Source organism: Olea europaea, chromosome 17 (genome assembly GCF_002742605.1).
Source record: "Olea europaea var. sylvestris chromosome 17, O_europaea_v1, whole genome shotgun sequence".
In the NCBI taxonomy this organism is placed as follows: domain Eukaryota; kingdom Viridiplantae; phylum Streptophyta; class Magnoliopsida; order Lamiales; family Oleaceae; genus Olea; species Olea europaea.
In genome coordinates, this window is record NC_036253.1 from 6,348,385 (window position 1) to 6,370,189 (window position 21,805).

The 21,805-nt window shown below is 34.6% G+C and overlaps 2 protein-coding genes and 1 long non-coding RNA gene across 3 annotated transcripts; all 3 read right to left on the minus strand.

Annotated features, from left to right (window-relative positions):
* Nucleotides 1-4,680: 4,680 nt before the first annotated feature.
* Nucleotides 4,681-5,929, minus strand: LOC111365573. The gene is made up of 4 exons (XM_022986130.1): nt 5,894-5,929; nt 5,252-5,811; nt 5,078-5,196; nt 4,681-4,976 (listed from the first exon to the last, which is right to left on the minus strand). Exons 1-4 carry the CDS (start codon nt 5,927-5,929, stop codon nt 4,681-4,683), a joined length of 1,011 nt encoding a protein of 336 aa, XP_022841898.1.
* Nucleotides 5,930-5,962: 33 nt separating this feature from the next.
* LOC111366200 lies at nt 5,963-7,991 on the minus strand. The gene is made up of 3 exons (XR_002697596.1): nt 7,750-7,991; nt 6,390-6,478; nt 5,963-6,235 (listed from the first exon to the last, which is right to left on the minus strand). It is a non-coding gene; the product is annotated as an uncharacterized LOC111366200 (long non-coding RNA).
* Nucleotides 7,992-9,403: 1,412 nt separating this feature from the next.
* On the minus strand, nt 9,404-19,355 carry LOC111366201. Its single transcript, XM_022986907.1, has 12 exons — nt 17,905-19,355; nt 17,561-17,695; nt 17,297-17,441; nt 16,377-16,679; nt 14,183-14,444; nt 13,343-13,509; nt 13,111-13,221; nt 12,066-12,117; nt 11,861-11,967; nt 11,647-11,775; nt 11,315-11,404; nt 9,404-10,260 (listed from the first exon to the last, which is right to left on the minus strand). Exons 1-12 carry the CDS (start codon nt 19,173-19,175, stop codon nt 9,721-9,723), a joined length of 3,312 nt encoding a protein of 1,103 aa, XP_022842675.1. The 5' UTR covers nt 19,176-19,355; the 3' UTR covers nt 9,404-9,720.
* Nucleotides 19,356-21,805: the final 2,450 nt, after the last annotated feature.

Sequence of the window (21,805 nt, forward strand, 5' to 3'; positions counted from 1 at the left end):
TTTGTCCAGTGTCGGTTAATTATTAATATAGGGAAGGATATTTTATTCCTATTTAGTCCCGTTTGAGCCCCATTATTTTTCATTATATTAAATTAAATTTTTTTCTTTCCTATTTTTAATCACACAATCTTGAATAAAATAATATTACACATAAATTAAAAACTTTTCAACCACTAATTTTTCAAAAAAAATACTATTCATTTCATTATAATCTACAAATAATGGGACTCAAACGGGGGCTTAGTTTAATTTAAAAAAATAAAATTAACAATTAACAATTAATTTAGTCAAATATTTCTTGAGATGCTATTTCGTCAACTTTTATCGAAATTTTCTAAAAATTTAATTTTTCGCAAAATAATATGTTTTATGCTGTGTTCAATCATATAAAAATTTCTTATATCTAATAATTATTTGTTTATGAATTAAGTTTAACTTAATATTTCATTCTTGAATCACCAATAAGAAGAAACTTCTAAAATATTTCTGTAGTAGGTCATTCTAGCTAACACATGATCTTTTCACCAAATTTAGTAAGAATTTAGCTAGATTCGAATGCAAATACTTACGACCTACTCAAATGTAAGTCAACATTTGGAATATCTATAAATTATTTATAAAAGGAATAGTAAAATGAATAATTGTGATTATCTCAAAATGTGTAGATAAGAAATAAGCATTAGTTATGAATGAATGGTTGAAATTAAGTTGACTTTGATTGAATTTATAAATCAGTAATAAATGGGTGCAAAGTGGCGACTGAGCCAAAATAATCAAATACATTCCGAAAAGGTACATATCCCTTGCACCGAGAAGCTATTTGTAAGAAACTCTCTCAATCTCAAGTTAGTGTAAGAACGCTGTGTAAATAAAATTAAGAAAAATAAGTCATGACTAAACCTTTATAGGTTAAATTTCTTTCGAGGTTCCCAACCTTCCACTCCTGACAACCATATCCTCAACTTTTGGACATTATGAGCACAATATCCCCATTTGAAGGAAAATGTTTATTTAGATGTTAAATGACAACGCGATATTCGCATTATGTCTAATTGAATAAGGTAAAATTGTTCAAAAAAGAGCCATGTTTGTAATTTCAACATGGGTGGTTATATGGATATAAAAACAAAAATTATGATATACCTCTTTTTAATTGCACAAAAGGTCCAACCTGCCTTTTCCCATTTTAAAATTTATATCATCAACTTTTTTTTTGTCATATTCTTACTCTCAACCTTCCATAAGTTAGCACATATTGTCATTGATAACAATTTTCATCCAAAAAGTTCAAAGCACATTGGCACATTGGCATAATAGTTAGATATATGAGGACATAAATGCAATGATAGAAAATATTATGTCAGAGACCAGATTCGCTAATTAATAAAATATTAGAATGAGAATGAGAAAAAAATACAAGAACATAAGTGTGACAATGAGTAAATGTTAAAGATCTTAAGTGCAATTGAAAAGTGGTGCACAAAAAGATAAAAAATAAAAAAATTATAAGAATGATTTATTTATCTATTTGAAAAATAATTAGAATTATTTGCTTGAGTTTTGTTAAAAATATAAGCGTATCTTAATATTAAAGTTGAAACATTAAAAATGTTACACATTTGAGTGCAAATTATTCTAATTATGACACATTATGCAAAATGTACATTATTATATACTTGACGACGTCGAGACTTTTTGTTTGAAGGCCTAACACAATCGATAACATCACGACGTAGCGATAACTGAGAAGAGAGCGACATTTGAAGGAAATAATAAAGTTATATATTTTGTTCATAAATTGTTGAAAAACATGAAAGTAATCAACTTTGAGTTAATTGTAAATAAAAATAAAATAAAATAGTGAAGTAAACACAAAAAGGGGTTTTCAACATAAAAATTCCTTGGCTCTGCCATGCATAAAATTCCAGAGAGAGAGAGAGAGAGAGAGAGAGAGTATTGTGCTCTAGGACCTGGGCTCTGCCCCTGTATGCACTATTACAATACACATTTGACAAGTTTCGAGATCCAATTAAAAAGTAATGCTATTTATAGTGAAACTGATCGATAATCATCATCCTATGTGATAACATATACTGTCGATATTATAATTTTTTTTTATTGCCATGTGTATGCCATGACGCTATGAATAACATCATTCTTATATTAAAGTTTATTTTCAATTATTTATCTTCTATTAAAATTCCTTTTTCACTTTAGATCCTGACGACAAGTATTATTTACATTGCACAGGACAACGCAGGTAGTATAAAATTTAAAATAGTATAATTAATCCTAATTGGGAGATATATTGTTTTGTAAGAAAAGAGACAACAATAATTGCATGATTCGAATGCACACTGTCTATGGACCTAAAAGTTGAATAGTTCAAATCAAATTATCGTTTTAAACGTGTTTTGTATAAGGACAACATTATTATTTTATTAAAGAAAAAAAGGTCTACAGTCGAGCCTTGTCGACCATAACATGTAATCAAATTCGCAATCATTCTTCATCATGTTACTTAGTCATGGAGAAAAGGTGAAATGCGACTACGAGTTGAATTTGACAATGTATGTTATTGGTTCATTCCTTACTATATAAATTTCAAAAAGTTCCATCAAAATGCATTGAATCTACAATTTATATCAACGAGTTCAAAAAGGAATATTCGTCCTTGCTCAAAGGTTTTAGGACTTTGCTATGGGTACAGAAAAGGCAGAACAGAATATGTACAGAAATTCAAAACATACACACATACATGGGGTGGGTGGTGTGATTTTTTTCAATATAAAACTCAGATGGACCCCACCCCATGTGATTACCCTATTTGTTTTCTCTGGGAGGATAATTCTGTACTTGCAGAATTATCCAAGGTTTTATTATTCTTGTACTCAAACGCTCAAAAGAATGTCGTAGAAATGACAAAGAATAATAAAATTTGACATATCTTACAAAGGGTTGGATAAAGGGAGGTTTAGAACTACCTCGAGAATATTTTTAATTTTTCATATACAATTTTTTTATGGGATATTATTATTATTATTATTATTATTATTATTATTATTATTATTATTATTATTATTATTATTATTTTATGCATTAACCCAGTTCAAAAAAATAAAAATAAAAATAAAAATTTGTCCTCACCTAACTTGTCCCTAATCTTCAAATTTAGTGCATGATTGTTTGCTTTTTGCACTTTATTAAACTAATTTGAGAGTGACAATGTGTCTTCGGGATTATAAAAATATGTTAAAGAATAATTGTTACATTAACTTATTTTCTAGATAAAGTCGATGTCGGCTAGAGAAAGATGAGTCGACTTCTCCTAAAATTATGAAAATATGTACCATTTATGGCGTTTTTTGTAATTTAAATCTCTATTAGAGGTATAAATTTGTTGGCAATTTCATCAGCAGTCACTCAAATAATCGGTTTGTTTTCGTGCTGGTGTTCTAACTTCAATTCGTTTCAGTTTGATCACCTAACTTACATTACTATTTCTGTTTGAACATATACATGACAAAAACTAACAGCCAGCGAGGTGACTAGTGAACTGATGAAGTTAAACCAATATTTTTACCAACAAATTAAATTCGAACAAGTTAATTAGGAATCTTAAACTTGCCCTTGTACAATTTGTGTTCTATTTATTCGGTATCATAACTAGTGATCTAACATCAGGGGCGGAGCCAGGAATTCATGGTATGGGGGGCAAAAATTTTTAAAAATTTAATGTACGAACTACAAATAAAATTTATATATAATAAGAAAAATTCATAATATAAGTTACCTATCGTAGTTGTACCCGACGATATTTTAAAGCATAAAATTCATCTACAATAGAATCTAGATCTAAATTCATACTAAATTCTCGCTCAATATTTAGTGTTAAACAATCAGCGAGAAAGCCATCATCCATTTTGTTACGAATTTCCGTCTTCACATGTTTCATTGCTGAAAATGCTCGCTTCACAGTCGCCGTTGAAACAGGTAGTGTGAATACTAAACAAATCAATTTAGTCAAAACGACGTAACTCTCCGACCTTCTACTTGCAACCAATTCTCGACATAAATCAGAAAGTGTAGGTACTTGAAATCGAGGTTCGGAAATCACATCATTCTGATAATATTGCAACTCAATTTTCAAACAATAAATATCTTGCTGTGAAAAATCTTCAGGATAAAACTTCTCTGCAAGCCTGCAAATATTATCAATGTTAAATGATTCAAAAGAATCTTTTGGATCCAAAGCTGCACTGAGAGAAAGGAGTTCTAATGATGTCTCATTAAAGCTTGTATCTAACTCTATCATCAGAAAATCAATGGCTGCATTGAAAATATCAAAGTGATAGTGATGTTCAACGGTAGGATACTCACGACCACGAGAACGACCAACCATATACGAAGCATCAAAGTCAGATACATGTCTATCATTTTTGGAGCAAAAACATTTCACCTCTTCAAGAATTTCTTCCCAGCCATCTTCTCTCAATGTTTGAAGGATAGTTTTTGTAGTACGAACAAATCTCATAGCAGTCAAGATGTCTTGAGTTTTCTTCTGAAGGGTCTGACAAAGCACATCCGCAATTGCTAATATTTTACGCATTAAATGTAAAATAAATACAAATTCAAATGTTGTCATGGTTTTGTACACACCACCAACTTCGGACCGAGATCTTACATTGGAGAATGATCACTAAGATACTCAAGCACCTCACAAGTTGCAGCATACATAGCAATCAAACTCTTTACAGAGCTGTAATGAGAAGACCAACGAGTACCTCCGGCTCGTTGCAAATTACCAATCTGATTAGCACCACTTCCGGACTCTCGTTCTCCAATTTCCAACAAATGCTCAATTTCTTTTCTTTGTGCACTTTTCAACCCATTGATGCGCTTAGGAGATGATGTAATCATATTAATAACACTATCCAAATGAGAAAAAAATGAATTAATATCTGATACATCCCTAGCTGCAGAAATCAATGTGAGTTGTAAAGGTGGGCAAAACAATGGACATAGTATGCATATGGACAATCTTTAAGAAATAATGCTTGTAGTCCATTCCAAGAACCACGCATATTATTAGCACCATCATACCCTTGGCCTCTCATATTTTGCACTTGAAGGTCGAAACGGACAAGAACATCAGAAATTTGATTCTTAAGATTTAATGAGGTAGTGTCACTAACACTTTTAATTGCAAAAAAAAAAACGCTCTGTTAAAATTCCATTACTTCTGACGAACCTCAGGATAATGGCTATTTGTTCTTGTAAAGATTCATCTCGTGCTTCATCAACAAGAATACTAAATTTTGCATCCCCAATTTCGCCACGAATTCTTTGTCGGACTTTGTTGGCCTTAATGTTCAAAATTTCTTTTTGAATGTCTGGAGATGTGTATGTAGCATTTTTGGGAGTATTACCCAATACAACTTTTCCTACTTCAATATTCATTTTTCTAAATGCATCCACCAGTTCAATGAAATTCCCACGATTCAGTGAAGATGGAGATTCATCATGGTCTCTAAAGGAACAACTTTGAAGTGCTAACCACTTAACACTCATAATGGTGGTCTTTAGACGCAAACGATTTTTCTGAATTTCCTCATTTGATAAAGAATGCATTACCTTGTCAATATGTTGAGTTGGTTTCATTAGATCTTCAGCACTTCTCTTACAGCCATTATGAAACGACGAATATGTTGTACCAACATGAATAAGAAATGCACATTTACTTCCTTGGTTAACCCTCTTCCAACTATCAAACCCAACAATGACCAACGATGAAATATTAGGTGGAGTACTCTCATTGAGAAAGAGGAAACAATAAAAACAATATGCCTTATGTGTTGAAGGCGAATATTCCAACCAAGGAAACTGATTGTACCAACGTTCCTGAAATCGACGTTTCTGCTTTCCACATTCTTTGTTCTGATACTCTAAAAGTTTTGGTTGATAAGGTCCAACATTTAGATAAGCTCGTCTAATCTGATCGCGTTCGTTATGTGGATGTTCACATATTTGTTTTCTTTTTCCAGGGTCCCGTTCAATAGAATCAGATGGTTCTACATTAAGATTGGAAGACGAAGGCCGTACAACTTCTGGGGATGAAATTGGAGGAATGGGCGCCGTAGGAATTGGAGAATCTTGAGATTTATTACTTTTTGAAAAAAAAGACAACAAGGTTCTTCCTTTCTTGTTAGAAGGTCGATCTTCTTCCATATTAAATCTAAAAGCATAAAAAACAAGATACTTCAATATCACATAAAGGCATAAACTTAAATTGATAAAATCATAACCATATAAAACCAATTTACTATTTGCTATAACCTATGAAATGAGATTTTTCATCCAAAGTCAGAGATTGAGAAATGAGAACCAACCTTGAAAAGTTGAACCTCCTTAACCCTTTTAGCCTTTGGACCCTTTTCTTAGCAAATAGCACAATACTTCAAAAAATCAAAAGCATCACCTACAATTAAACAAAAAAATCCAAAAAAAACTATGAAAATAGTATCATAATGCCTATGAAAATGCTCCAGTGCTTCACCCAGTATTATACAAAAATAAACAATAGTTTTACTTTTAAGAATGTCATATAAATAAAAAATAAGTAATTTTTCAAAGAAATAGGGGGTTTGGGTTAAATTAGTGAACTACATAAGTAAATTCTAAGATGAGTAAGCAAGAAATTTATATGTACAACACTTTGAACTTTATCCTATTGTTGTAACATACTCAGAATTGCCATGTTTTTAGTTCAGTCTTTTACTCTTCAGAATTAACACTCAGCAAGATAAATAAAAAAAAAAATCCCACAAATAGAGAAATTATAAACTTCATGTAAAACAAAACTTTGTTAAATAAGTAATAATGTCGTACATTAATGGGAAACCATTCCGATCGTAACCATTATTGGACTACTGATTCTTTTGAAGCTGTCTTCATAGCTAATGGAAAGGCAAGATACTTCTCCATACAACAGTAACAGAATCTGAAAATTGATTTGAGGGACAAAGATGGGCGAAAATCTCAAACATAAAATTGGAAGGGAAAAAAAAAAGAAAGAAAAGATAGAGCTAGAAGCTCTACATGGGCAAAGCCAGGAATATTGTTAGGTGTGGACAGAATTTAATCAGCACCGAACTTTGAGTTTTTGGCCATAGATTTAATGAAGAGCTTGAGGCTGATGGTCAAGATGTAATGCAAAAGACGATTTTGAGACATTCTACTAGAAAAGGAAGCCGTTTGAAATCAAAGGATGAATCCAATTTAAATGAAGAAGTCTCTGATTTTAGAAAATAAAATGATGATGGGCACTGGCAAGCATTTCAAAATTGTTTACTCTGAGGAACTGATGAGGGTCGTATGGGAGAGAACTGTTATTTAGTTAGATCCAGAGATTCCAACAAAACAAATGAAATCAGAAAGCAGCCTCCATACAAAACTTTCTCCCATTATTAACAGAGGGTCCAAATCAAGTTAGTGGAAGCAAAATCAAGTTAAGCCCAAATGAACCTATCAAGTAAAATTAAGCAAAATCTACTCTCAATTCTATCTACCCTCAACTGCAAGTCTGCACTAACAAGTTAATAGAAAGCAGCATTATTACATAATACATTCCAATTACTCAAACGCACATAATAACAAGCATCTGGCACGCACTCGATTAAAAGCAAAATCACAATATTCAAACATTAAACAAATCAAAATAACAAATAAAAAGAAAAGAATACTCCGTACTTGCCCTTCAAAGTAACTGAAGGCAGTGAAGGCGAGAGACCTTGAGAAAGAGGCCGAGAAACGAGAGATCTTCTGGCTTCTTCACCTTCTTCTTCTGTTGAATCACTGATAGAAGGCGTCGAGAGCTCGAGGCGAGAGACTCAGAGACTAGAGAGAGAATCCAAGTCGCAGATGGTTTCAAGTTTGGATTTGGGAATGGGTTAGACCAGAGGGATGATATTGGACTTGGATATTGTGCCCTGTTAGACAACCATTATAATGAAAATAGATTAAATAGATAAAGTTCACGTGGGCTAATGTGGTTACATATGGGCTATTGGACTACAATTCACACAAATTTTTTTTTTTTTTAACTATCTGGGCCTGGTCAACAGTGGGCTGCAGCCAAGTGCAGCCCACCTCTAAATCCGCCCATGTCTAACATCAAACAAGCCTCAAATTACACATTTCTATCCAGGATTTGTCCCTTGGGGGTGACCAATAAGAAAAGACTCATTCTCCAGGTCAACTTACAGAGGAGATTCGACTATTTTTAGGATACTGCCGCTGAGCTTCCCCAAGAATGAAATAATAGAATTTCACAGCTCGTATCACTTTTATATCAAATTTCAAGAATTGCAAAGAGAAAACACTGTTTATAGTGTTAATAATTGTTTCGCACGGGTTAGTCGCTAACAATTAAGAAGGATCAGACGATTGTGTAAGGGACGAAATTTCTTGAGACAAAGTCCCAAAAAGGGGTGTTCTTTTATTGGCGATGAATTTAAAATTGGGAATGAAAAACAACGTGCCTCCAAGGGGCGCAAGCACACGAGTTACTGAGAGAAAAGTGTTTAAATCTAAAAACTAAGGAAATGAAAATTACATGTTCTCTGTTCGAGAGTTTTGGATTCGGTTTGTTCTTCTAAGTCCTTTCTCCCTTTTATACTTCATGGACGATCTCTTTGTGATCAACCGCTCTAAAAACTGCTTGATCGTCCTATAACTGCCCACTTTCTTCGTAATGGCCAACTTGTCATGACAACTTCCTTTTTTAACTGCTGTCATTACTTTTCATCGTTCAACCACTTTCGATTGAATTCCTCGAATTGTGGAACGTGATAGGGTTGCTTTAATAACTGCTTTGATAACTGCACTTCTTGATAACCATAACGCTTTATGTTTGTTAAGACCTTGGGCGACTTGAAGGTTTGGGCGAGAATAGAGTAACAGCTCTGGGCGACTGTATGACACTCCATTCGCTCAGATTCTGGGCGACTTGCAAACTTGGACGATGGCGCTACCGCGTTCTTGGGCCTCCTTATTCGGGCCTTCACCTTGATTTGTTTGATTGGACTTCGTTCTTTGGGCTTTCTGATTTGGGGATCCTCCAATTTGGCTTCACTTCTTGGGCCGCTTGATTTGGGCTGAATTTTTATGTGTCAACAATAATATGAAAGATTGCAGAGTAGTTATATATTCTAGTTGAATCAGAATTTGGACGTGTTTTCCTGTGGAATCAGAGCAAAATGAGTGAAAACATGTCACAATTTTGAACATCTCATTGTTTTCCTTTTCTTCCATAAAAGCAGCCTCTCATTTAGGAAAACCTCCTAAATGTGTGCACGCCATTGGATTCATGCTACATAGTCGGACGACTGCAGAATGACATATATAAGTGCAAGAAAAATAATATCTGTTATCTAAATTTCCCAATAGTTACAACTAGAAAAAAATTAAATAGGAATCAATAAATGACTAAACATAAATTACACGTGTAATTAATTGAAGAAGTGTGTCTAAGCACGAAACCTAAAGAATAGTTGACACCAAGACACCAAAGGAATGAATTTTGGTGGTATTTGTGCAGAAAATAATTCCTACACAATAGGGGAAAAAGAAAAGAAAAGAATATCCTTTTTTTTCTTTTTTTAACTTTTTCCATTAATACTATCAAGTTCGATTAATCCTTCATGCCAAACATATAAGATTTCAACTGCTCTCAGAAGAATCAACTTGGCTCCATAATTTATCAGCATAAGCTTTTTCATCTTCCTTCTCCATTGTGACATATTGAGCAGTCTCCATAATTTCGTCGTCTTCCTCTTCTGGTATTTCCAATTCTGTCAAATCCTGCGCAGCTGCAGCAGCTTCACATTTTTCTCTTTCTTGCTCTATAAGCTCAGCTAGTGCTTCCTTCATTGCCTGTGCTGTTGCGGGAGCATCTCCTGGTCTGTATTTTGGTGGAGGCACAACAAAGGGCAAAACAATATCGTCCAAGGTTGTACTCTTTTGTTTGACACAATCTACTGTGCCTGGTGGGGGATCAACAAAAATGATACCAAGCTCATAATTAGAAATGTGTAATCTTGAACCTAATACGGGATTATTCCTTGAAGTTCCATTGGCTTGTCCATCTAGTGAATTGGAGATCGGCCTTCCCCAGGCGGCTGCACTGAAGTTGTGTGATCCACAATAAACCCATCCAAAGGAGGACGCATCTGTCCTAGACCTGAACCGTCTGCATCCTACCTGTTCATACCAATGCATTATCTACACGACGTAAAAAATGTCCCAAAACAAATGAAAAGAGGCCTTTTCATCATTCAGATATTGGGAATCGGGATGACTGGGCATGACAAAAAGAAAAATGTGGATAAACAAATGAAATAATGAACAATTTTCGTATCACATGTATTTAATAAGGGGAGATCATGAGAACTTGGATAACACGTACGGTCAAGATTTCAGTTTAAGAAGACTAGGATGGCAATTAAATGTGGCGACAGGAACGAAAATTTGATCATAAATAGTTTAGAACCTAATAATCAAACAAACATAACCACCACCATCAAACAGCAGAAATCATATGATCAGACCTTTACAGAAAGCAAAGCCTATTTGGTTACCAAAAGTGCAAAAAGAACGACTAGAAAATTTGAAACATATGCATCGAGCTGTCAAGAGTGGAACCAAGTTCATGACCATATATCATAAGAATATGAAAGGAAATCAGTACCTTGACGTGCATAGGAAGCCCAACTCTGTCACTGGGATAAGGAATTGCATCATGGAGTATGCCAATATTTTTCAACTTCTGCCATGTTTTCTGTAAAGAGAACTAACGACGTAAAAAATGTCCCAAAACAAATGAAAAGAGGCCTTTTCATCATTCAGATATTGGGAATCGGGATGACTGGGCATGACAAAAAGAAAAATGTGGATAAACAAATGAAATAATGAACAATTTTCGTATCACATGTATTTAATAAGGGGAGATCATGAGAACTTGGATAACACGTACGGTCAAGATTTCAGTTTAAGAAGACTAGGATGGCAATTAAATGTGGCGACAGGAACGAAAATTTGATCATAAATAGTTTAGAACCTAATAATCAAACAAACATAACCACCACCATCAAACAGCAGAAATCATATGATCAGACCTTTACAGAAAGCAAAGCCTATTTGGTTACCAAAAGTGCAAAAAGAACGACTAGAAAATTTGAAACATATGCATCGAGCTGTCAAGAGTGGAACCAAGTTCATGACCATATATCATAAGAATATGAAAGGAAATCAGTACCTTGACGTGCATAGGAAGCCCAACTCTGTCACTGGGATAAGGAATTGCATCATGGAGTATGCCAATATTTTTCAACTTCTGCCATGTTTTCTGTAAAGAGAACTATCATCTGATAATTCTATACAATTATATAGAAACCAAGTGCACGGCATAGAAATTCTTAGACAAAATATTCCTCAATAATACTCGAAGTAAAATTGTCATAAAGTTGAGGATCTGGAATAATAATGAAAATGTACACTGTTAAACACTCAAAATCTATTTAAAGCACATCATTACGAAGAAGATGAAGCAATCCCATCACGATGCCTTGAAACCAGTAAGCTGTGTACCTGTGAGAAGCACAAAAGGCGCTTCGATGCCAAAATGCCAGTTCTTGTGTTCTTCACTCTATTGATAGTTGGGAAAACAATCCTGATAGAGGGATTTTTTAACTCTTGACTGGCACTCCAACAGCCCCACTGTCAGAAGCAAGCACAAACCACTCAGTAAGAGTAAAATATGTTAAACCATTGAGCAAATTTCTATAAGCTAGCATTGTCTCACATCTGGATCGGACTCCTCGGATTCAGAGAATGGCAATGATCTCTTCCCAGCTGCTGCTGAAAATGCAGCTAAAAATTGAGGATTTACAGATCCAACTGAGGACGAACCTTTAAAATACACACATGTTAAAAGAGAACCATAAAAAACAGAGAATAAATAATTTTGTCGGAACACAGTATCATCACTAATCTGCACATTTACTCACCAAAAAAGAACTCGGATTCTAAATGTTCAGGCCACTTGAACTGATCCAAAACCTGGGAAGAAACAGAATTGAAGAAATCAACTATCTAATAAATGATGTCAAAATCATTGTTCATCGATCACCATTACATCAAAGTATGATACTATATTTTGTCATGCTTCAAGCTTGGCTTCAACGATTCTAACCAACTATAATAACATTCTAAAAATATTCAGTCGTTCTGGATAATGTTACCGATCCCATGCTTCATAGGGTGGTTTTGTTCACCAAGCACCTGCTGTTATGAGAATCTTCAAACACGCTTAAAGAAACCAATGCTTAACAAAACAGAAAACACTTCCAAGTCATTTACATGACAACCATTAGAAATAAAATCCACAATCAGGCAATCTGTTGTAGCATAGACATTGCAAAAATTACTGGGGAGCAAAAGTACCGAAACCAACTGAAACAAACATAACCAACCAGTTCTGTAAGGTGCAATGCACCAACCACATGGAACAATTTCACACACCACAATTAACCTATTTTAAATAACATGACTTTTACTGTAATTTGCATCAAAAACTTAGGAATTTTGGTTATGGAACCAAACTAACTGGAATCATTTGTTTCGGTTCCATAATGACTAGAACCAATGGTTCATTTCTAAGATACCCATTGATTATCGGTAAGGATTGATTCTCTTAGGAACCAAACTGAACCGGACGTGTCCATCCTAACAAAGACAATCTTCCGCAGCCATGTTTTAGATTGATATCAAATATAAGCTGATCCAGACATGCATGGATAAGACCATGTCAAAGATGCATGCAATCTCCAAAACCAAAGCAATGCAGTAAAAACTCCGAGAACAAATTAACAGCAAGCACCCACGTACATTACATTAAAATAAGAATCAAAATTAATAGTACAAGGCAGTCCAATTTGGATACATCACAGTTAGTCCAAAATGTACCCAATGAGATGAACATGAAACCAATAACATCAAATAATCGAAGTATACAATGCCTAAAAATTAACCCTGCCCATTCAGCAGCATTACCTCATTAAGTCGCCAGAGGCCAGCACACCTCTGAATTGACGCAACTAAAGAGCATATTCCAGAAACACGCTCAAGTTGTGTGACTTCAGAAATGTCAAAAGGCGAAGGCCCCTGCACAAGATATCATCAAAGCTATCACATATGATTACCACCAACCAAGAATTCAGCATAGCCATAAATAAGATTCGCATTATTAAAAAGACAAAATTAGATTCTGACTTCAAAAACATACCAAATACACATAAAGCATCAATGTTACTTTCTTGTTGCTTCCTTCGAAAGCAGTTGCAAGGACTTCTTTAGGATAAATATATGCAGAAAACATGAAAAGACCTATGTCTGACAGCGGAGCCACCCATTTTGCAATATGCCTTGGAAGGAATCCAAGCTGAACGAAATCTAGAGAAAGAAGAAAGAAAAAAAGTGATTTGGAAGCATGAGAACCTTAAATAATCGTGTCTAATAAAAGTAATTTATGACTATGTTTTGTCAATGTGCCCATGTCAACATATTCCATGCAATGACACTAGGCAAGAAAAGGAAAATTACAATTCCCTTCAAGCTTTTCTATGCATTTTCATTGTTTATGCTTGCAAATCAGAACCTTCATACAGCTCATGTAAAAACACCCTAGTGTGCTTTTGCAGCCTAAAAATCGTAAAATGCTTCTGGACATTGCATGGTCTCTTCGACTAAAATCACGTTTGGTTATATAGCCTAAATTACTTACTATTACAAAATATCATGATACTTAATCTGCCACATTGATTATCTTCTGATAAAAAGGATCGATAGAAGTAAGTTCCCTATATAGCTAGACTTATTCAACTCAGTACTTGACATATCCCATTCGTATATTTGCAAAACAAGTCACTGAAAATTGACTGTCATTGGCGTAACTATGGGATTTTTCTTCAGAGTCAATAGATGAACATAAGTTTATACTTCAAGCTTCCCCATTTGTCTACTTCTAGAAAGTTAGTCTATCACCTTACAATAAATCAGCTTCATGAAATTTTCGTCTAGACCAAAATTTATGAAGTGTGTAATGCATTCAAGACTGGGTGAATACCTCCCGCAGGAAAGTCTTCAGGATTAGGAATAAGGACACTCACAGCATTCCTATCAGCAGGTATATTTGTATCTCTTCTCAAAACAACCTCTGACATCCCATGCATGTCCTCATCACATTTTCCAAGATAGGAAGCTAGTTTCTTCAATTGTGCTCCATTTGAATCAGCTAAATAACGATAAATGTGGCTCATACCAACTACAGAGGCTTCAAAAGAACCAAGTAACTTCAAAGCACGAGGCTCAGGAATTTGCTTGTTACCCTGCAAAGCAAGTGAGCGGAACAACAAGCTTCACTTTATCAAGAACCAGATAAAAAAATGCAGTCTCCCAGTAATTCTCTCCCAAAAGCATTCACTTCAGTAGCATTAGGGAATAATAAATGTTGAAATTTTATAACTTCTGAACTAAGATAAATAAGCATAAGAACAAGTCAAATCTTAGTCACTGGCACAAGAAAACTGTCCAAGCTCTCACAACCCATTTGAAATAATCATAACACCACTAAATCTTAAGCAAATAAAATGAGGCTAGGATAGCTTCTCCTATCCTAGCATGCTAAGATAAAGACTGATGAAATAAGTCCCTAAATTTTCCTTTACGACGAGCGCTATTTAAAGCAGCTTGCTTACACTGCAAGAGAATCCTGAAGACCCTAAAAGCTACACAATCAGGAATTCCTATTAATATAAAATGTTGAAACAACTAGAAATCTATACACAAGGTTAGATAGATTATCTTGGAAGTATCTACTGCACAGCAATGGATATTGGCAGCTGGACAATTGTGTTACACTTAACTTGTGCCTTTTTTAAGGATGATTATTAGTTCTTCGATTGAGCTGTTAGTGATTTTAGCATTGTTTTGATTGTTTTAAGTTCAACCTAACATGGACAAATGTGTTGCAAAGGATTGAAAAAAGAGATGCAAAAGTAAGATTTGAATGCGTAGAGTTGAAAAGGAAAAAGAGCAAAAGAGGGAAAAAGGAACAACGAAGTACAAAGAAGCACACTAATGCGCGAAACAAGTGGAAAAACTAGAATCCCAATATATGACGCAAGGACGTTTATTAGGCAAATTATATACCATTTGAATGCTTAAAAATGGAAGTCAAGCACGCTTTACGAACTGCAAATTGGATATTCCTACAGAAAATTAGAATTGATTTACTAGCAGCTGCATCAGAGCAATGAGAATCTCACTCGCGTGAAATCAAACAGGCAGCAAGGTGTTTTCAGAAACAGAATCTCACTGGAGCAAGACTCAAGAGAGATTACGAGAAGTTAGCTGTTGCGCTCGTTTCGGGGGCAAATTTGGAAGTTTAGCGTGTTTGTCAAGACCTTAAAATCTTATCCTATATATAATACATGTCTTGAACATGGAAAATGGTTGGAAAAGATATAGAGAACAAGATACAAATCCTCTTGCCTAGGTTTTGAAGAACAAAACAGAAGGAAAGCATGAAGATTCGAAATGATATTCAAGGATTCAATCCTAATGCCACTTTCATCATTTATTCTTAATCCATGTGATTTTTTTCATCTTTATGTGTTTGCGCTCGATGAATATGACTGGCTAATTTTCATAGTTAGGATGAAGGATATAGCCTGACTTTTTATGATTTAATTTCAATTTTCGAATTTTGGCATTGAAGTATATTTTTAAGGATTTTGTTTTCATTTATTGAGTTTAATGCTTTTGAACAATTTATCACCGTTCGAAGGAATTGTGAACCACAATGAGACAGAAAGGATATTTATGAGTTTAGCTTGAAGAAACGAAAAGCTTAGATTTGGATAAGAGGGAGAGAGAGCGATATATATAAGTGATTTTTATTTTAATAGAGATATATGTCGAATAAAATAGTGCATGATTGTATACTATCAAAGTTTGAAAACGGAAATTAAGCATAAAAATTAAGGTGAAACTGTGAAGTCCTAACATCTCAATTCTATTGAATTCAACCAACCAATTGTTTTCTTCATGATTATTAGTTTTAGTTCAAAAAGATAAACGAAACATTCTTTTTCAACCTACTGTTTCAAATTAGGCTATAATTAATTAAATCCAATATTAGGTAATAAGTCATCGTGGGATCGACACTGAACTCAAATCCGTTATTACCAATTGTAGCACAACACTCACAAGTAACTGCATGAACTCACGTCAATAGAGAGGCAAATAAAGATACTAACCACCAAGAAATGTTTTGATTCTGATATGCAAGGACTTCTCCGTGAATAAATTCCTGGTACAGAAGCAATCAAATATCCAACAGCCTGTTCAAAGTCATACTTGGGTAGCTCCATGATCCAATGGGCTTGACTAGGTACATCAGCTAGTAGAGCCGCCATAAATCCAGCCAACTGAGCAGCAAAATCAGATTTTGAATCTGTATTGATTTCCTCATTTGAGAATTGAGTGAAAAGAGATAAATAATTAGCAGTACTCAGTCGCGGAAAATCCTGCCACCACACCGTATTTGTTACACAATGCCACTGCAAAAGTTCAAAGATCAAACAAGTTTTCTTTAGTTTAAAGCACATAAAACAGTAAAAAGTAAGAAATTATTCTATGGGTGTGTTTGATTAGCATGGAAAATATCACCTAGAAAAGAAATTGTTTTCCATCTTTTGTGGAAAATAAAAACCACCTCTACCCAAGGAAAATATTTTCCTTAAAAACAAGGAAAATTAGGCATATTTTCAAAAGTTGGAAAATGTTTTCCATGGAAAAAAATAGCAATCAAACACTCTAAATAGAAATTTGGGTGGAAAACTGATGTTTTCCATGGAAAATTAATGTAATCAAACACACCCTATCTGTAGCAAGCCAGCCTTCCCCCCTTAGAATGACGCTCCCAAAACAAATAGTTGGTAGAAGTTTGGCCTAAGCCAAGGTAAGACGGCCTTAAACTATTTCTATTTCATTTGTTATCCTTTTATACTTTCAGTATGTTAACAAAAAAGATTGCAAGTGCTACAAAAAGTATACTCATAATCATTTCTGAATTAGTATTTTGAAATTCAATTGCCAGCCAAACATGAAAAAGGTCATATCCTTCTCCGGTAATCGTATAAAACTTCATAATTCAAATTGAAGAAGAAAATAGCACCTGTTTTGCCACCAAATTTGCAGAAGTGATGGCAACTCGAAGTCTATCTTCTCTTTGCAACACAATTAATTTGGGATGATGGCAAGCAATACCTGAGTTCTTGCGGTCTTTACCAAAAGCTATTTCTTCAGGAAACGGAGGATGCCTATTACAATGAATCATCAACGTTAAGAACTGTTAGTTATTCTCGCACGTCAGTAATTCCAAAGTATTTTCCTAATGACTTCCATATCTTTCTGATGAATAGCAAGTTAAATGAATTACACTATAGTTAAGTTTGGAAAATCTGAGAAAGGGATTGATATTCTTTTTCCAGGGTCTGAACTCCAACACCCTTCAGCACTGTGACAAGCAATTGTTACCGGTAGATGGCAAGGAATCTTGCAGTAGGATAGAAACCTGCACAGACAATGCTCTTCAATATGAAATCATCACGTATAGGTCACCAATAATACACATGTTAAATGATATTTAGTCAAAGCAAAACCGTTGAAAGAAATGCTTTCTTCTAGTGATTATTAAAGATCAATCACAGATATGTTGATCAGTCACATAAACAACAGGACATCGAATATATCAGCATAATGTGCACATACTTCTGGACTTACCATAATATATCACTAGTAAATGTCGCAATAAATACCCTTATGAGACTGTCAACAGGATGAAAGAGCTCCGGTAATGAAACAGTATTGATACTCTCTGGGAGATCTTGACTCCTGAACTGAAGCCGATTCAAATAGAACTTCTTTCCTGGTGGCAGAATACAATCATCACAATTCATTTCCTCCAATACTTTACTGCAATGATTAAAATCATCCTTGTCCACAAATTCCAAAGACGAACTATCAGAAGTTTCAATAGCGATAACACTGTTTTGAAAATGAATACCACGATTATCCAGATCCTGTATAACCTCAACATTGGATGCACCATCAACATCAAAACATGTCAGCGTAGTGTAATCCTTCGAGATCAGTATAATCTCTTCCTGAGGTTTGCCATCACATTTTTCCACAGCTTCACCCTCATTTGAGTACACCCTTTTCCTGTTAACACATTCAATTTCAAGTCTACCATTTTTACGAAATTGAAAATCATTATCAGACAGCAATACAGAATTCTTATCAACGCCCATTTTAGAAGCACATTCATCCCTCTTTCTGCAATCGAGAATAAGACATTTTTGAATATGGGATATGGGGTCATCGCTACATAGTATATCTCTACACATACTTGAAAGCACATTCATTTTGTCAACTATTCCACTGTGTTCCAATCTCAAACTTTCATAATCCCCATATACACTGCCTGAATTCAATTTTATGAAACTCCTATGATCAACCTCCTCCAGGCAAACAATTCTTTCCACGAAAAAACCAATTCTGTCCCCCATGCCACAGGCTTCTCCATTCCCACAAACAAGCCAAACCTCGTCTCCCACGTGCAATTCAACAACTCCACTAATTTTAACTCCATTTACAAAAACCCCATTCAACGAAACCCTAACCCTAGCTATAGAAAATGAATCGTTAGCTTCACTACAACTAAAAAATACTCCATCTGATAAATAGATCTTTTTATTCAACGAATCAAATAAAATTTGGCAATGTTTTCTACTCACTCTACGGTCAAGAAAAGTGAATTCACATAATTTCTCACTGCGACCAACGGCATAGGTTTTATAGGGTTCAAGAACAATACATTCGCAGCATTTACCGGTGGATTTTGAAATTAAAGGGAGACCAAGAAATTTTATTCGCAAAAATGCTTTTGTAACAATATTTTTTCTGGGTTTCTTGTGAGCAACCAGAGAGAGATTCAGTTCTTGGCGTTTCTTCTTCTGAAAAGAAAAAGAAGAATCTGAAGAACTTTTCATTATAGTAATCCCATAATAGATTACCGGAAAAAATATATATATCGCCTAATGATAATTGAAGTGGTTTAAATGAGAAAAAATCAAAGAAATTTACAGTTAAGTATTTTAAGGAATAGAGAATTTCTGTAAAAGAATGAAGAAATATGGAGACTGCAGATAGGAAAAATGGCACGATGTTTTCAGTTGAATTTTCCCTCCAGTTTATCTAACTGGACGAGACAGGAAGTGGGCTGTTAATTGGGCTCATCTGGGACCAAATTAGGGTCGTTATATGTGGTAAAAGCTACTACACTATAACAATCATATTTCAAAATTAATAATTTTGTCAAATTATTTCAAAACTTAGGTGTTAATATCAATTTGTAATATATATAATATACAATTAATATATATATTCATTATCTCTCTCTCTCTCTCTCTAATATAGTTTAGACATATATACAATTGACATACATTACGTTCCCACCCTCTATCCCCACGAACCCCATGTCAACCTACTCAACCTGTCCCACCTATAGAAAAATTTTCAGAAATTAAAAATCTTTTATGTAGATTACATCCCAACCCATGAAAGTATCCCACATGTAGAAAAACTCCAAAATTTTAAAACATTTTCTAGAGATTAAACCCGGCCCCATCCCTTTCTAGAAATCTATAGAAATTCAAAGCATTCTCTCCCTACAAAGCTTTATTTCTCTATATACATTTACAAATATAAAATAGCTTTGCATGTAGTGATTGTGGTGGTGGTGATGATGTGGCAACTGTGTTTAGATAAGTAGATTTGCGTGGTGGTGGTTCGTTAAAGGTGATAAAATTGTATTGGAGTTTATTTGTGTGGTGGTGGGGTGGTAACAATGTTTTTGGTAATGTATGGTGGCAGTAGTGGTGCATAGTAGGTGATTAGATTTATGACTATGTTTTCTCTGATCAGATATATTGTTTGTGACTAGACATATATTACATGTGACTAACTTGATCAAATTCGTCTTTAGCGACTATCTGTGATCATCTAATTTGTGATTGTATGTAACCAAATCACATGTGTTATTAGTGACTAACTATGGCCAGATTTATTTTCAGTGTGACTAATTGTGATCAAATCAATCTTAACCATGATAGTATGTGATTAAGTCACAATTGATTACAATTAACACATAATTGATTACAACCAATCACAATAAACAAATAATTTGTCACAAAGAGTAGCCACAAACAAATTTGTACACAACAGAGACCAATATCGCAATCTAGCACCAGTGACTAGCACTATCACCTCCAACGCACTACCACTATCACCTTTAACTCAAAATCCACTACCATAAATAATACTTTTACCTCAAATCCACAAACAACAATCACCACACCTTCAATAAACCGACCATGACACTGTAGACAATATATTCAACAATTGAGAAAATCGGGTTGATCAAGCCACTAGCAATCTTAGGGAACTCAAGAAAAGTGGAGCGAAGAAAAGGACCGTAAAAGGTATTAAGAGGACACTGGTGTGACACCGACTGAAGACCCTTCGATGCTCAAGTTAATAAAGCTTGCTAAAAATTAATACTAGATGAGAACTAAAAAAATAACTTAGAGTAGAGTAGACTGAGATACCTGAATGCTTGATTGACCACGGAATTTATAGGGATGAGATAATCATCCAGGCGGGATTGTAAGGACTTTTCGAGAATTTGCGATTGGTCAGAGCTAAATCTGATCAGATTTATTTGATTGAGATATACAAGTTGTTTACAAATAAGTCTAACTTGATTTGGCCAAATCATAGTGTAATTTATTTTGAAGATATATTATTGGAGGTTTCAAGTTGTCATGTGGATCTTGGACCGTCCATTCGGATTGATTGGCATACTGAGTTAGGCCAAAAATGGCACGGTGGAACCGTCTATGGGCCTTATTTTATGACTTAGGCTGCTCGAGCTAGTGTGAAGTCTAGATCTTGTCCATTTGTAAGTTGTGGTGGTACATCTTCTGACCCTCCGTTCAACGGTGTAGCAAATTGGACGTTTGAACCAATGGTCCTAAGTCCATTTTGGTAAAGTGAAGGCGTCGGCCTAAATGGAATTTGGAAACGTGGCGGATGGACCAAAGTCGAATCAAATACCAATGATTTCACTTTTTCTTGAAGTTCTCGACACGGTGATGATGATTGGTGAATAATAATGGTAAGAGCTCCGTTCGTAAGAATGATTATTAAGGCCCCACGATGGGAGCCAAATTGTATCTACAATTGAGAAAATCGAGTCAATCAGGCCAACAGTAATCTTGCGAAACTCAAGAAAAAGCGGAGGGAAGAAAAAGGACAGCAAAAGATCTTAAGAGGACACCGGTATGGTGCTAGTCGAATACCCTCCGACAATCAAGTCAATAAAGCATGTCGAAAATTATACGAATGCTAGATGAAAAGTAAAAGAAAACAAATTAAAGTAGATTGAGATACCTGAATACTTGACTGACTATGGAATTATAGGGGTGAGATAACAGTCTAGGTGGGATTGAAAAGGATTCTCCGAGATTTTATGGTTTGTTGGAACTAAATCTGATCATATTTATTTGGTTGAGATATACAAGTTGTTTACAAATAACATCAATTTGATTTGGTCAAATCA

Bases quoted from the DNA above. Each gene is read 5' to 3' on its own strand.
- LOC111365573 (XM_022986130.1), bottom strand. From the start codon at position 5,929: ATGTGGAAAGCAGAAACGTCGATTTCAGGAACGTTG. The intron at 5,812-5,893 runs GTACAATCAGTT...TTTCTCAATGAG, and splicing joins CGTCGATTTCAGGAACGTTG to AGTACTCCACCTAATATTTC. The intron at 5,197-5,251 runs GTTCGTCAGAAG...TGCAATTAAAAG, and splicing joins CAAATAGCCATTATCCTGAG to TGTTAGTGACACTACCTCAT.
- LOC111366201 (XM_022986907.1), bottom strand. From the start codon at position 19,175: ATGAAAAGTTCTTCAGATTCTTCTTTTTCTTTTCAGAAGAAGAAACGC. The intron at 17,696-17,904 runs GTAAGTCCAGAA...TTGTCTGTGCAG, and splicing joins TTTACTAGTGATATATTATG to GTTTCTATCCTACTGCAAGA. The intron at 11,776-11,860 runs GTGAGACAATGC...TGCTTCTGACAG, and splicing joins CCGAGGAGTCCGATCCAGAT to TGGGGCTGTTGGAGTGCCAG.